The sequence below is a fragment of the Canis lupus genome, chromosome 3 (assembly GCF_048164855.1).
Source record: "Canis lupus baileyi chromosome 3, mCanLup2.hap1, whole genome shotgun sequence".
Classification (NCBI taxonomy): Eukaryota; Metazoa; Chordata; class Mammalia; order Carnivora; family Canidae; genus Canis; species Canis lupus.
Window position 1 is genome coordinate 66665643 of NC_132840.1, and position 15932 is coordinate 66681574.

Genomic DNA, 15932 nt, shown 5'->3' on the forward strand with positions numbered 1-15932 from the left:
ATGTATTTTTTCCTCCTAAATACTTTTTTTCAGGGATATGTCTTCACTATTTTCTATAAGTCTTCCTGTTTTTTTTTTTAATAAAACATATGGGTTAAATCTCAAAAGAAAAATACCATTCAGATTGTCATATTATCTTGGAGGTTTTGTAGGATTGTTTCTTCTAAGTCTGATTGATGAGATCTTATGAATCTTTGCTGCAGTTTTTTTCAGAAGTGACACTTATAGCACAATAAGACTGTTAGGTTAGTCTGGTGCCATGTTTGCCATCTTATACAGGCTGATTTGATTTCATGCCGAGTCTAAAAGTCTCTATTATATTTGATTTCTTCCTAGCACAAAGAATAGGAAAAGCACACCTGTTGACAGCTTATGGCAGACAGAGTTTGAAAGGGACCATGAAATAAGGGGTGATCATGAACATAGCATATTGATTTAAAGAGTAAATACAGGACTAGAATATATAATAGGAATTTAGCTTGTAGGAACCAAAAGTTAATCTTCTGTATATACTTAATATTTGTCAAATCCTTACTAGAATCCTCTTCAGCTCTGAGCTTGGCAACTTAAGCAAGATGTGGAAACAGTTGGCAAGTTTCCTGAGAGGGCAATGAAAATTATACTAGAGAATGAAAATAAAACCTTTAAGAGAAGGTTAAAAGAATTCAAGTTTCCTAGGGAAGAGAGTTGAAAGCATTATGAAGAGCTGGAACAGGGATGGTAACTCTTCATTTCATATGACCAGGTGGTGCAAAAAGGAATGTCCTAAATTTTTCCAGAGGGATTTATTGGGCATATGAACTTTTCTCTCCATTCCAAGATGATTGAGACCATATTGTATGCACTCTCCTCTTCCCTGGGCTTTTCTCACATCGCACCTTTCTGGCTCTCTCTCCACCATTTGGAACATTCTTATTTTGAATCCCTTTCTGGGAGGGGGTCTCTCCTTGGCTCTCTACTGGTAAAATCTCATGGTTTTTGCTTCTTTCTTATTCATCTCAAATCATTCTTTATACAGAGCCACAGGTGAGATCTATCCAAAATAAAACATGCCACATCACTTTCCTGCTCAGAATCCTTTAGCAGCTTCCCATAACCCATCCCAGAGGTTCACAAGCACCACCTCTCCACAGGCTGGATCTGGGAGAGGACAGCTGAAGGGACAGGTGTCCATAACCCTCTAGCCACCCTCATCTCTGCGGCATCCCATCATGAGAGACAGTTGGATACCTGAGCATGTGAGTTACCCACCCAATGTTTTAGGAGACAAGGTGGAGAATATTGGGTGTACAGAACAAGTTGGAGCTCCTCTGGAGGATAGGGAAGACCTTCCATATCAGATCCATTGTTCCTGCAGCCTCCACACACCCCATCTCGCCCAGAGATGTGAGTTCTGTCTCACACGGCCTGCAGTTGTCAGGATTTGGTTTTCTCAGTAACAGAACTCTGAAGGGAAGGATAATCTCTTTAACTTAAGAAGGTTGCTTGAGACATCTTACAAGGATTGTTTGACTTACGTTTTAAAGACAAAGGGAGGCTGGATTTCTTGATTTTTGTCCTACAGAATCTCTTGAGGGATTTGCCATTTTGGTGTTGAGTTTGTCTTGACTGGGTACTGGTGGAGTGAAAATAGGAATCAAGAGAAGTATATGGGGCAGCCCCGGTGGCTCAGCAGTTTAGCGCCGCCTTCAGCCTAGGGTGTGATCCTGGAGACCCGGGATCGAGTCCCACATCAGGCTCCCTGCATGGAGCCTGCTTCTCCCTCTGCTGGTGTCTCTGCCTCTCTCTCTCTCTCTCTCTCTCTCTCTCTCTCTCTCTCATGAATAAATAAATAAAATGTTAAAAAAAAAAAGAGAGAGGGAGAAGTATATGTTTATTGAACAATCCTGAACAAGCCCATTGAGAATTGTGGTTCTTCTCTGTGGGACCATAGAATACCAGAGCCACAAGGCCTTCGAGATCATCTGCCTTAGTCATTATATGAGGAAATTGCCTAGGACACAGGAGACAGTGTGGTAGGTCTTCAGGGTCACACTAGAACATTTTTCCTTTTAGTGCAGGAATTTTGAACGCAGGATATACATATGAAGCCCCCCTCCTTTAAGTAAAATATATCCATTTACCTTTTTGAGTGACATGTTTGACTTTGCACAAAAATAGAAAGGTCAGCTACTTGTTCAAACCAATTGACATGTGTATATATATTTGTATATCATATATGTGTGTGTGTTTTTTTTTTAATGTACTTGTTTGAGAGAGACAGCATGTGGGGAAGAAGGACAGAGAGAGAGAGAAACTCAAGCAGACTCCACGCAGAGCATGGAGCCTAATAGAGCCTGACTCGAGGTTCAGTCCCAGGACTGTGAGATCATGACCTGAGCTGAAACCAAGAGTCGGATGCCCAACCAACTAAGCCACCCAGGCATCTCTATGTATAGATTTATTATATATGTTTAGATATATTTAAGTACAGTAACTTAGATTATGGAGTGGCAGGAACTAGTAATCTTCAATAGTGGGAAACTTAGCTGAAGCTATGACTCACCTTTAACTACCAGTATGATCTTCATTCATTCAACTTCTTGGCTTTGATTCCTGTTGTATTTAAAAAGAAAGTTGAGGGCAGCCCAAGTGGCTCAGCGGTTTAACACTGCCTTCAGCCCAGGACGTGGTCCTGGAGACCTGGGATCAAGTCCCATGTCAGGCTCCCTGCATGGAACTTGCTTTTCCCTCTGCCTGTGTCTCTGCCTCTCTCTCTCTTTTTGTATCTCTCATGAATAAATAAATAAAATCTTAAAAAAAAATAAAAAAGAAAAAGTTGAATTATTTTAAGATTCTTTATAACTTACAAATAATAGTATTGATATGTAACAATAACATTAATACATGATAAATAATAATAAACTTGTATCAGGCTTACTACCTATATGGTATGGTTGCAAATGCACATGTTAAGTAAACACTCATATGTAATTCTTGCAACTACCATGTGAGGCTGGTGCAGCTACTGCTGAGGGAGCCAAGGTGTGGGGGTAACGTACCTCAGGGTGATGCTGTTCATAAAAAGGAGCAGGGACTGAAGCCTGAGCATCTGGCTCTGGAGCCCACCTGTAATTCCTGTACTTCACTGTAGGGTCCCTATCCACTTCATCCTGTTACTGCTTTGAATTAGATTTAGAAAGAATGGACATTGAAGGAAGTCTCTTGTTTTTTCTTGATTTTTTTAGATAATAAAATGTGAATAACAAATATTTAAATTATGAAGAAACAACTCTTATCAAAATAATTACTTAATGCAGAGGATAATTAAGCAGATAATTAGTTATTGATAATAGTTATGTATTGTCTATTGACCAAAAGAGAATCTAAATCAAACTGAAGTTACACCTAGGACTCTGAATTATTTTTTTTAAGATTTTTAATTTATTTATTCATGAGAGACACACAGAGAGAGAGAGAGAGAGGCAGAGACACAAGGCAGAGGGAGAAGCAGGCTCCATGCAGGGAGCCCGATGAGGAACTCGATCCCAGGTCCCCAGGATCACACCCTGGGCCGAAGGCAGCACTAATCCACTGAGCCACCTGGACTGCCCAGGACTCTGAAATTTTTAAAGTTGTGTAGAAGCTTTAAAAATTATGAAGAGGAAAAAACAAGAATAACTTTTACAGGCAGAATTTAACCAGAACATGATTCTCCATGATCCTGTTTTGTCAGATCCCCCTTTAGATGCCCAGTTTCGACAAGCTCAACCAGGCTGGGGGTTAGGATTTCTGGCTGTTGTGTGAGACAAACTTGAGAGTTTGCCTGGAGAGGGAAGGGCAATCTCAAATGTATGTAAAGCTGCTGTTTAGAAGAGTCACTAAATAAGCAGTTAATAAAATTTTCAGAAAAACAGAATAGAAGAGGGACACCTGGGTGTCCCAGTGGTTGAGCATCTGCCTTCAGCTCAAGTCGTGATCCTGGGGTCCTGGGATTGAGTCCTGCATCAGGCTCCCTGCAGGGAGCCTGCTTCTCCCTTTGCCTATGTCTCTGCCTCTCTCTGTGTCTCTCATGAATAAATAAATAAAAATCTTTTAAAAAAGTAAAATAAGAAACAATAGAGTAATTGCTGGCAGGGGGAGAGAGGATAGGGAGAGGTTGGTAAAAGGATACAAACTTAAAGCTGTAAGATGAATAAGGTCTGAGGATTTAATGTGTAACATGGTGACTATAACTGATAACACTTTGTTGTATAACTGACATTTGCTAAGAGAGTAGAACTGAAGTCCTCACTAGAAGAAAACACAAAAAAGATAAATATATGAGGTGATAGTATATTAATGAATTAGGTGTCCGCAGAAGCCCAGTGCAGAACTGGCGGCTTATGCGGTGAGCTTTCTGAGGCTTAGGTGACCAACCGCTGGGATGGAGATGTTGCAGAGCAGATCTAGTCATGGTGTGGTTGGACTCAATGACTTTTCAGTTCCCTTTTTGCAGTACCTGGCATAGAATAGGCACTGTCAGTAAATAACTGTCAAATTAGTAACTTAAAAAAAACAGGGTGGGAGGAATATTCTTATTTCATTATTTTAAAACCAGTGTAACTCTTTCAATGACTTATTTGATTCTTTCTTTTTTTTTAAGATTTTATTTATTTATTCATGAGAGATATACAGAGAGAGAGAGAGAGGCAGAGACCCAGGCGAGAGAGAAGCAGGCCCCATGCAGGGAGCCCGATGTGAGACTCGATCCCAGGTCTCCAGGATCAGGCCCTGGGCCTAAGGCGGCACTAAACCGCTGAGCCACCCGGGCTGCCCTGATTCTGTCTTGATTATGAGGAAGGAGAGAGAGAGAAGAATATTTGATTTAGACATATGTTTGGTTGCTTTCTGATTCCTGTCATATACCACAAGGCTTCATAAATTGTGTTGAGCTCTCCAGAATAAAGGTAAATAACTTATATAGCTATTATATGAATCATTACAGTGTAAGTTTAAAAATGCACACATTGTTATTATGTGTGCATGCCTGAGTTTATTGACTTGTAAACTCTTCGATATTAGGATTGTGTGTTTTTGTGTTTCCCTTCACAGCACCTAACCTAGAACCTTTTTGAGAATATGTGAAAGTGATTTCAAATTGTGTGTGTGTGTGTGTGCGAGGCAGGGGGGCCGGGAGGCAGGGGAGCAAGGGGGGGGGGCGTTGTCCCTAAGTTTCATTATTATTCAGAAACAAAGTCCTATCATCTCTGTTTGCTAATGCTGATTCTAAAATTTAGAAATACTTCACTTTGATTAATTCAAACTAGATTTGAATTGTATTTAATGTAGGGGAGAGTGTGTTCAATTTTTGTTGCTTTTGTAGGTGCGTGTGAGGGAACCTTGGCTTGCTCTACCTGTCACCTCATCTTTGAAGAGCACATATTTGAGAAGTTAGAAGCAATCACTGATGAGGAGAATGACATGCTCGATCTGGCGTATGGACTAACAGATAGGTAAGATGTCAGGACCACTTCAGCTTGACCAGCAATCTGGGAAGATAAAGTTTTTAGTAGTTCCTATCTGAGACCAGACACACACATGTGATAGTGGTCTCCTGGCAAAGATAGAGAACAGTCACAAACCTTGAATATCAAATATGTGACATTTCTTTTAGTTTTCACTCTTCTACAATTTTCACCCTTATGAGACTTTCCTTTTTGCTGAAGTTGAAAATCAATTGAAGTTATTGGCGGTGTAAGTTCTGGATCCTAATAAATCTTCTTTAATCTATATTTATTCCAGGGATTAATATTTATCACAGTTGGGATTCAATTTAATGCTTTTTATGATGTTCTTAAAGGACAGATTTGATAATTGGATGAAATTATCATGGGAAGTTTTACCTACTTGAAAGAATAGAATTTTTAAAGAAACTTAAGATATGATAATAACTATATTAAAATGAATAGTTTTGTTTCTAAGTGTACCTTATACCAACTTAATCAAAGCTTATTCTTGCTATTAATAATAGGTAGAATTACTCTTAAAACTAGTCAGATTTATAGTAATGAGTGATACTGAGTGATACTTTATTTTTAAAAATTTTTAAAGATTTTATTTATTTATTTGAGAGAACAAGTAGGGGGAGTGGCAGGCAGAGGGAGAGAGAGAAGCAGACTCCCCACTGAGCAGGGAGCCCTATGTGGGGCTCCATCCCAGGAACGTGGGATCACCACCTGAGCCACCCAGGTGCCTTGAATGATACTTTATTTTTAAAAATTACCTAGTCTTTGGTTGGAGTTAGAGGAGGTAGTTAGTTGAGTTACTATTTCAATGGAGCCAGATCATGAGGGCTTACTTAAGGTTGGCTCTGGTGTTTAACTTTAATTTCGTGACCCTCATGATAAATCAGTTTAAAAATAAAAATAATAGTAATAGTAGCTTGATGCATGTATATTATATAGTCATAATTTTGTTAAATCCTTGATATAAACCATCTTATTTAATCCTCACAAAAAAGTTTAGGTCATTAGTATTTAATTAGAGGTGAAGAATCATTTTATTCCCTTTTGTGGTTTATTTCCCCGTTGGTCACCGTGGGACTGATACCGGGGCAGAAGCTGGGAAAACAGTATCTCTTTAGGCTTCAGAGCAAAGTGGATTGTAGCTGCTATGTCCCCGTCCCCTTTACATGTTCAGGTGCCACATTCTCTGTCAATGCCTTTTTTTGCTGCAGAGTAGCACACAAAATGCACTCAATGAGTGGTTCAGGGAAAGAAATTAATGCTTCTCATGGGCAGCACTTATAAAACACTGGGGCATATCTGGAATGAAAATAACTTTGCTCAAAGCCAGGAACTACATGTAAATGATTTCAAGGGTACCACGTAGTCCGAAACAAGGAAATTCAGTCTTTGGTTTCTACGTTATTTAAAATTAAGCACTATGTAAATGTCTTTATTTTTAAGATAAAACATCATTGTTTTCATGTTTATTATAGGGTATTTTTTAACCCTGATTACTAAAGGACTGGTGATACACGGACTCATATGGCACTTACTCTAGAGGTTACTGGTCGGTTTGTACCTGTATTTCTGGGGCCTGATTCACAATAGGGCATCATCACCAACTATTTATGGAATTAATGATTGATAGAAGGAGAAATTCAGGAATTACCTGTGAATCTGTATCTGATGATAGTCATTGCCTGGTGCCAGCAATTTCCAGGAATAATATGTACAGAGGCCTCAGTTTCTGTAGTTGCAAGATGAGAATAATAATGACACCTGTCTTATAGGGTTGTTGTGTGAAGCTCTTAGAACAGTATCTGGTGGAGAAAGCATTCATTAAATAGTTTTTAGCATTGTGATGATAAAAATATCAATTTATATGCTGGATACTTACTATATTGCCTAGGTACTTGACAAAAATTATTTCTGACATTCAGGGTTAGGCAACATCATCACCATTTTGTAGGTGGGAAAATAAGGTTTAATTTTGAGATTTGCTCAAGGCTGCACAGCTAGAGAATGACAGAGCCTTGATTTGAATCAGTTGTGTTGGGCCCTAAAGTCCTTGGATCTTGTACTTCTCTGAATTGAAAACCAGCTCTTAGGAGTAAAATAAATACAACCGCAATGCGTTTCCACTGTAGGTAGATATGGCACAGGTGACTGGAGAAAATACCATCAAGATTTGTGATGTTGGAATTCTATGGAACTCATAGCGAAATCAAGGCCGCCTTGTGCTCTGTCTCCGTTTCTGGAGATAGAGTCACTTCTCCACTGGGTGGACTTGCAGCAAGGAGGGTATAAAAGAGCCAGAGGGCACCACTGCCTTGTCTTCCCTGAAGCCACCATCCCTGGGCTCCCATAACACACTTTCTGTTCTTCACTGTGCTTGCTGCCCCTTTTCAGTGACAGCTGTGCCATCTCTGTCCCTCTTTCTAAATTAAAAGTACCTTGGTAACTGGCATTGTTGAGTCTTTATGTGAACACCAGGAATAACAAGCAGTCTCTCTAGGACTCGCCACAGTCCAGATGCATTGGCCTAAATGAGCTTGCTGCATTTTCTCTCTTGCAGACAAAGATTAATGCATAATTGAGCACTGTTAAGCCTGTGTATAATCAACAAATAGGGATTATTGGTAGAAGGAAATTTTTTCTATCAGAAATCAGTATTTCTTGTGGTTATACTTTCTCTCCTACTCAAAAACTTCCCAGTGGTGCCTCATTGCTCCCCAGTTAAAGCCTAAACTCTTTCACTGGTGTTCCAAGCTGTCTGTGGCCTGGTGCCCATTCTAGCCCATCACCCTCCCTACATAGTAGCCAAGCCAAGCTGAAGTCCCATATTGTCTCAAATGTGCCTTGAATCCCTTTGCCTCAAATGCTTCTCTCCATTATCTTTTATTAAGTGTCATATCCTTCCCATCCTTTAAAGCCCACTCTAAGCACCATCTCCCCTGGCCAGAAGTAAGTGTTTTCTTCTCAGATCCTCTGGCTTTCTTTCTTTCTTTTTTTTTTTTCTTTAAGATTTTATTTATTTATTCATGAGAGACATACAGAGAGAGGCAGAGATACAGGCAGAGGGAGAAGCAGGTTCCTGGTGGACATGACCTGAGCTGAAGACAGACGCTCAACCATGGAACTACCCAGGCATCCCTCTCGCTTTCTCTCTGTGGTATTGGTCATGATCTCACATGTTAATTATGTGCAGATGTATCTCATTTCTTCTATTTGATTGAAACTTCTCTCCTTCATACTGATATTTGGTAATTAATTCCCACAGCAATCCTATGAGGAACCTGCTTATTCTTCATCTTTAGGATTAGGTGAGGAAACTAGTATGTGGTGGCAGGGTTAAGACAGTTGCCTGTGAATATGCCATGTTCAGTGCTGGATTCTGGACCATTGGTTGGTTGGCCCTGAGCCTGATGCTGCCTCCTTACTGCATCCCTGGCACCCAGCACATAAAAGTGTTCAGTGATGGAAGTGAGTTGCTGTTCTTTGCATACCCACTGACATTTAGTGCTGGGCCTTTAGATGCTCAGTAAATGCTTGATGGATACATTAATGAAACCAAGACCTGCATGCCATATTCCATCCAATTGTAGACAACTTGACTGTAACATTAATATATTTGGTTTTACGGGCCTCTAAGAAAGACAAAAGGACTGCTGATTAAAATACTGGTACCAAGTTATCACTTAACATTTTGTGCATATTAAAAGAGCTATTTATACTTGTCTGACAGATTTGCACATCACTGTTAAAAAAAGTAAAATATAAGTAAAATGGTAGTAATTCTGAAAAAAAAAAAAGAAAATGGAATTATAGTTCTTCTTCCAATGACAAATATCAGGTTTATGTCCTGCTATGTATATTTTGTATTCTTAATTTTCATAGGCTTTTTGGACTTATTTCACACATGTAGTATTAACATCCTTCCCATAACTCAGTTGGAGAGACATCTATCAAACATTGTCACTGAGTTCATGGCTCTGATGTGACCGCCACCTCCCAGTGCAGCTGGGATTGCAAGAAGCCATTGATTTTAAGATGCATCTCAATTTCAGAGATGTTAAAAAATGTGGCAAAAAATACGCATTTGATAATTGATGACTTAAGTCTCTGTATTTATTTCATATTTCTTGTTTTAAAAGCTTTAAAAAAGGGTAAGCTTTCTTCTATAGTCCATAGGTTTCAATGCTCTTGGGATTGATGAATCATTCTCTTGGTATTGCTCAAATCTCTCTTCTCTTCATTGTCATGCCTTCTGATTATTTCATTGCTTGTCAGCCCTTTCACCAAAAAACAGTAGTTGTAGTAGACGCTGGAAACTGAAGATGAGCTTTTTGTTGGTCACATTTACCTTCTGTTACCCTCTAGTTATGAAACTGTTGGGTGTATGTTTTTGATGTAATGGAAATTGAAAAGGTAAGTAAATCCCTAACTGCTTTGGGTAAGAAAATGTCCTATCATCAACTGCAGTGCCTTGTGAGTAACACATACTGAATCCTAAACCGTACTTCTCGCTTTTTTCTGCAGATCTCGATTGGGCTGCCAAGTCTGCTTGACAAAGGCTATGGACAACATGACGGTTCGGGTACCTGATGTTGTGGCTGATGCCAGACAATCTGTTGATGTGGGCAAGAACTCCTAAACTAGAATAAATCGGAATATTTTCACAAAATTTTACCTATTTTTTATAATTATTATTTCTTAATGTAATTACATGAGAACATGGGTGAAGGGGTTTATTATGATTATTAGCTGTACCACTTTAATCGACCTTACATTACTACTACATTTTATAGATTTCAAAGTATGCCATCTTTATTTTGGTTAAATTATAAAAAGCAAATCAAATATTAGAAAATAGTTACTATTCTAGAATCATACATATTATACCTTATGTTTGCTAGCAAGATGTTTTCACATAAGTCTTATGTCTAATTACCTGTAAGTTAGGTTAATAAAAGGTATTATTTTCCCTGTCAGATGTGGGTGAAGGCAGAGATCTAACATGGCTTGTCTGGAGCAATAGAGCAAATTAGAAGATAATGTACTAGAACTCGAATCTTCTTATTACAAGTTATATGTTCAAATTGAAACTAGAGAAATTATGAATATCTTATTTATAGCAATAATTAAATGGACATAACTAATTGCTCAAATTTCAAAGATTATTGTTGCCTTCTAAATAAATATTTCAGAGTTTTGATTCACTGAAAACTCTCTGGGCTTCCTCACAGCATGGTGGCTGGTTTCTGCAAGCCAGCACCGTGAGAGGGAGGCCTGTGCCAGGCGTGCCCTAGGTATAAAAGTCACACAGCATCATTTCTGCCTGTTCTTTTCATTAGGAGTGAGGTACTGAGTCTGGCCTATCACCTGAAGAGGGTGTCCAGGAACTTGCAGACATGATTTAAAACCACCACAGTAACCATTATTTTCAAGTTAGCTTATTGGCACATTATTGCCTGAGAAAACCAGCCTTTTAACTAAAGTGTTCTAAACTTTTCAAGAAGGGCTGGATTTTGCTCTTACATTGAATTTTGAAAGATTCTGTGTCTTCTTTATTATGATGGTTCATTGGTTTTATTCTGTAACTCCCAACAGTTTTCTTCCTGACAGTTGTTTAAAATGAGAGGGAATAATGGTAGGTTCCCTTTCAATGCTGTATAATTTTAGTTTACATTTCTCTGCATTTTGCCATCAAGAAAGGCAGCTTCCTTTGGTGTAATAGTATATATAATTGTTGGTTACATGCTAACATTTAATATTGTATTTGGTTTTCACAAATAAAACCAACCTGTAATTACGTAAGTAATTCAGAACTGCTGAATTAGTTTTTCAAATGAACAATTCTAAGAATTTTGAAAACCTTTTGCCTAACTTTTGCTGTGAAAATGTTGTCTAATTTGTCTTAAAGGACAGTTTTCTTATTTTCTTCATAACTATTTAAGTATCGTGGTGATCCATTTGGCTTCTATCATAGTCATTTAGCATTTACTAGAAGTTACATTTCGTTTGAAAAATTGTTTTCTAATGGGGAACTTAAATTCATTATATGTTTTTGCATCTTTTTCTTCTTTTTCTTTTTACCACTCTTTTAATTGCTTTTCTTGCTCTTAAACTCCCTGAAATTTTGTAGTAAACCACATTTTGGATCAGAATTTGTTAGATGGATTTCTTATTTATAGGTTAACTTATCACTCTATAAATTAAAAAGTAGAAATAATGTGTTGCATGTACATTTCTAAAAATAGTATATGAAACTTTATTTTAAGTGTAAACTATTCAAAGGTATTCAAACATACACAAACTTTGTTTCCTAATAGAAAAATATTTAAGAATAGAAATATGATCTTGGTTAAGCAACAACGGGATTCCTTTCATGTGTCAACACATCACATGATATCAAGTTGTTTTTATCGATAGATTTTCTTTTGTTTATAAGTTTCTAGAAACTTAAAAATTAGGAAACCAGCTGGCAGGAGGAAGGCATGATCACTTGCAGACATGGAGTGGCTATTTCAGAACAGAAACAGAGTTAAAAGATAATTTAAATCTACCAGAGGCCATTGAGTAGTGAGGTAGATGGGAAAGATCTCTGTAGTGAGCATTACTTCTGCAGAAACTGTTAGTAATAAATCATCTAATCAGTGCCTTCATTCCCATTTCCTCCTGACTCTCAGCTGCTCATCTTACTACCTGGATATATAATTTGTCTTTTAATTTTTAGAATTGATTTGATGTTATAAAATTAAGCAGACCCATCGTGCTTTTTTGGTTTTCTTTGTCTTTTAGGCATTGCTGACCATTCCGCTTGATTGAGTCTTTTTCCTCCTTCATATCTGCCCAAGTACTCTGCCTCAGACTGCCCTTTACAGCATTTACTACATATGGCTATTATTACATGTAGTGCCCTATTTGTCCCCTAATAAACTAAGCTTTTTTAAAAGTTTTTTTTCTTTTTTAAGATTTTTATTTATTTGACATAGAGCAAGCAAGTATGCACGCTTAGTTGAGGGAGGGGCAGAGGGAAAGCAGACTGCCAGCTGAGCAGGGAGCCTGACGTAAGACTCAATCCCAGGACCCTGGGAATCATGATCTAAGCCCAAGGCAGATACTTAATTGACTGAGCCACCCAGGTGCTTTAGACTAGGCTTTTTTTTTTTTTTTTAATTTTTATTTATTTATGATAGTCACAGAGAGAGAGAGAGGCAGAGACACAGGCAGAGGGAGAAGCAGGCTCCATGCACTGGGAGCCCGACGTGGGACTCGATCCCGGGTCTCCAGGATCGCGCCCTGGGCCAAAGGCAGGCGCCAAACCGCTGCGCCACCCAGGGATCCCTAGACTAAGCTTTTTAAGAATAAGGACTAGGTTGTGTTCTACTTTGTAACTGCAGTGTCTATAACGGTATTTATCCCACAATAGGTACATAATAAATACTTGAATTAAAACCTGTTATAAGGATTATGCTTCCAGCATTTTGCTCTGTGGCAGTCTTCTGTTAGGGATGAGACTCATGAGCTCAATATAGGCATGTATACTGAGCCTGCCTCTTCAACTTAACAGAAATCAGGACACAGGTTTTCCTGAGAAATCAGATAATTTCCACTGTATTAAAAAGGATTGTTCAACTTGTCTTCTTTTTTAAACATACCTTGAATGAAGTAGCTTTTTGGATGACCCAAAGCTGAGTCCCCCCTCTGCTGGTCTTAGATCTTATAGATAGTTGGTCCTGTAGGTGCTACATGGTTTCTGTCCCCTCTGTGACACTATCATGACCAAGCCTCCACATGGGCGGTCCTCCATCCTGTGAGTGTCCACCTGCCATCACGTAGTTCAGAAGGCCTCAGTGGTTTCTCATTAGTGTTAGGCTTCTCATTGGTCCTAATGAGCATTCCTTAAGGCAGCGAAAAAAGGGATAGGTAGTTAGTTTGAAGACTATTTTCCCAAACCAAGCAAACCAAAGACAGAAAAATTGAGAAACACACTCTTCCTAATAGTTTTAATGTCCTTTAAAAACTAGAGTCTTATTTTGTTTAACTGAACTCCAAAGACTGAGTGTGCCTCAGAGAGAAAACAGGGTGAGCTCTCCTTTGCAGTGAGGGAAAAGCATGGGGTTTATTGTTTGAAGATCTGGATATGTTTTATAAAATTATCTAAAATTTGGAAATAAAGCAAAAATTACTGCAGGTCACTTTAAAGTGGTACTTAGGGGCACCTGGGTGGCTCAGTGGTTGAGCATCTGCCTTTGGCTCAGGGCATGATCCGGGAGTCCTGGGATTAAGTCCCACATCGGCCTCCCCACAGGGAGCCTGCTTCTCCCTCTGCCTATGTCTCTGCCTCTCTGTTTGTCTCTCATGAATAAATAAACTCTTTAAAAATAAAAGTAAAGGGGTACTTAGAGGATTGTCTAATGGGGCACCCAAGGATCACCTGATGTTCTAAGACAGGAACATTAGCAAATTATGTCCTAGGGGTCAAATCCAGCCCCCCACCTGTTTCATGTCAGTCAGCCTTACTGGAATGCCCCATGCTCATCCAGTATTTATTGCCTATGGCTGCTTTCATTTGACAGAAACAGAGTTGAGTAGTTATGACAGAGACCAAATAGCTTGTGCCACCTGAAATACTTGCTATCTGGCCTTATATGGAAAAAGTTTGCTCATCCCACCTCCAGAGGAGGTAACTCTGACTTAGTACTTATTGGTCATTAGGACACAGCCCCACTAAAGTTAGACTTTTTTTTAAAAAAAAGATGCATTTTTTTATTTGAGAGCATGTGCTAGAGGGGGAGGGGCAAAGGGAAGGAGAAACAAACAGGCGCCCTGCTCAGTGGGGAGCGATCCCAGGACCCTAAGATCATGACCTGAGCCAAAATCAAAAGTTGGATGCTTCACCGATTGAGCCACTCCATCGCCCATTCTAAAGTTAGATGTTAAGTAACTTAGAGAAGATTAAGTTGCAAAGGTTTTCTTGTTGGTAGAAAAGGGAACTCTGAGAGTTATGGATTCCTGTCTTGTAGGGCATTATCATGTTTTTACAGTGACCTGTGTGGTCTCCATCCAGCGCTCTTTCCCACTGTGTGCATGTATGCATGTGTGTATTCGTTTCTCGTGTCATCTTTGAGCTGGGTTTGTCATTCTGCTGGCCTACACATTAATGAGCTAAATAAATCTTTGACATGTGCTCACTATGTATTTGTATGAGAGCCCTTTATAATTCATAGAAAATTATACAATGACCTCTTGACACCTATCTGTGCCTCCTCACAGATGTTCCATCTTGAGGTAGTCAAGCCTCTGGTTACCTATCTGGTAAGTAGAGATACTTTTACCCAGTACCTCAGCCAAACCACTCTCTCCTTCATGTAATAATAACCACTGGACAACATTTTGTAGTACTTAAATTAAAAGATAATCTGTGTAAACACTTTTAACTATAAAGCACTATATAGTTGTTCACTGTTACTTCTTGACAAAAATCTCGACCTTAGGTAATAAAGTAGAGGTGGAATTCTTATGTAGGAATTGCAGACCGAGACTCGATTCTTTGACTTTCCCATTTAGAATAGTTATTTTTAAAAAGCAATGTACATAAGGGTTAATCTTAAGCCTAACTACCCACCTGATGAATGTGCTAAAAATGAAGGTGCTATATTATAATCTTTTTTGTTTGAAAAATAGTCCATCGATAACCACATATATTAAATCCTCAAGAAGTAGTGATGAGTTGAAAATTTCTAGCCTGTAATAACTACAAAAGGAAGCAGATAACAATGCAGCTGTGAGTGTGAGCTGGAAATAACTCATTGCCTTTTTATTGGAAGAAAAAAAAAGGAGCAATTCTAATAAAAGAAGTACCTGTGGCTGAAAATGGAAATATAAATTGTTTACTTTTTAGAGCAACATCAGTTCTTTCAAACCGCACAGTTCCTTGTAATACTTCAAAACACATTGCCACATGGAAACCTGCTCCGAAAGGAAGACGAGCACTCTAGCATGATCAGCTTACTGTCTCCTACTAAATTGAGATTATACATAGGAGTTTAAGTATATTAAACTTAAAGCTCAGATTTTATTTTATTTTTTTTTACATATTTCTTGATAGCCCAATCTGATTTTTTAAGAGTATGATCACTGGCTAGATATTGCATGATAGATAAACCACTTCTTGAGCATGAGTGAAAACATTTCGAAGAAAATTCTAACAATCCCATAAGGGTGCCATTTAACCTAACTCTGCTGTGGGGAAATACTATGCTCTGACTGCTCAGTTTTGAGCAGTGTCCTCTACAACCGAGTGAAACTGCAAAAAAGATTGCCATGTATACAGTAATTTCAACTGATATGGTCTACCTAAGATCAGGTTTGAATTATGAAACCAAAAGTGACAGTTCCTGTAGTCTTTTATTAAATTCCAGTCTCTTTTGTTCATGTTACATTCTAAATGCTTTGAGG

The 15932-nt window shown here is 38.6% G+C and overlaps 1 protein-coding gene across 1 annotated transcript in view; it reads left to right on the top strand.

The window, feature by feature from the left end:
• The window catches only part of FDX1 (ferredoxin 1), a 33252-nt gene extending 21963 nt beyond the window's left edge, over positions 1 to 11289 (top strand). The window contains exons 3-4 of the mRNA XM_072821909.1: positions 5345 to 5474; positions 10008 to 11289. Of these exons, the coding sequence (XP_072678010.1) occupies positions 5345 to 5474; positions 10008 to 10122 (245 nt within the window). The 3' untranslated portion in view covers positions 10123 to 11289. The remainder of the gene's footprint in view (positions 1 to 5344; positions 5475 to 10007) is intronic.
• Positions 11290 to 15932: the final 4643 nt, after the last annotated feature.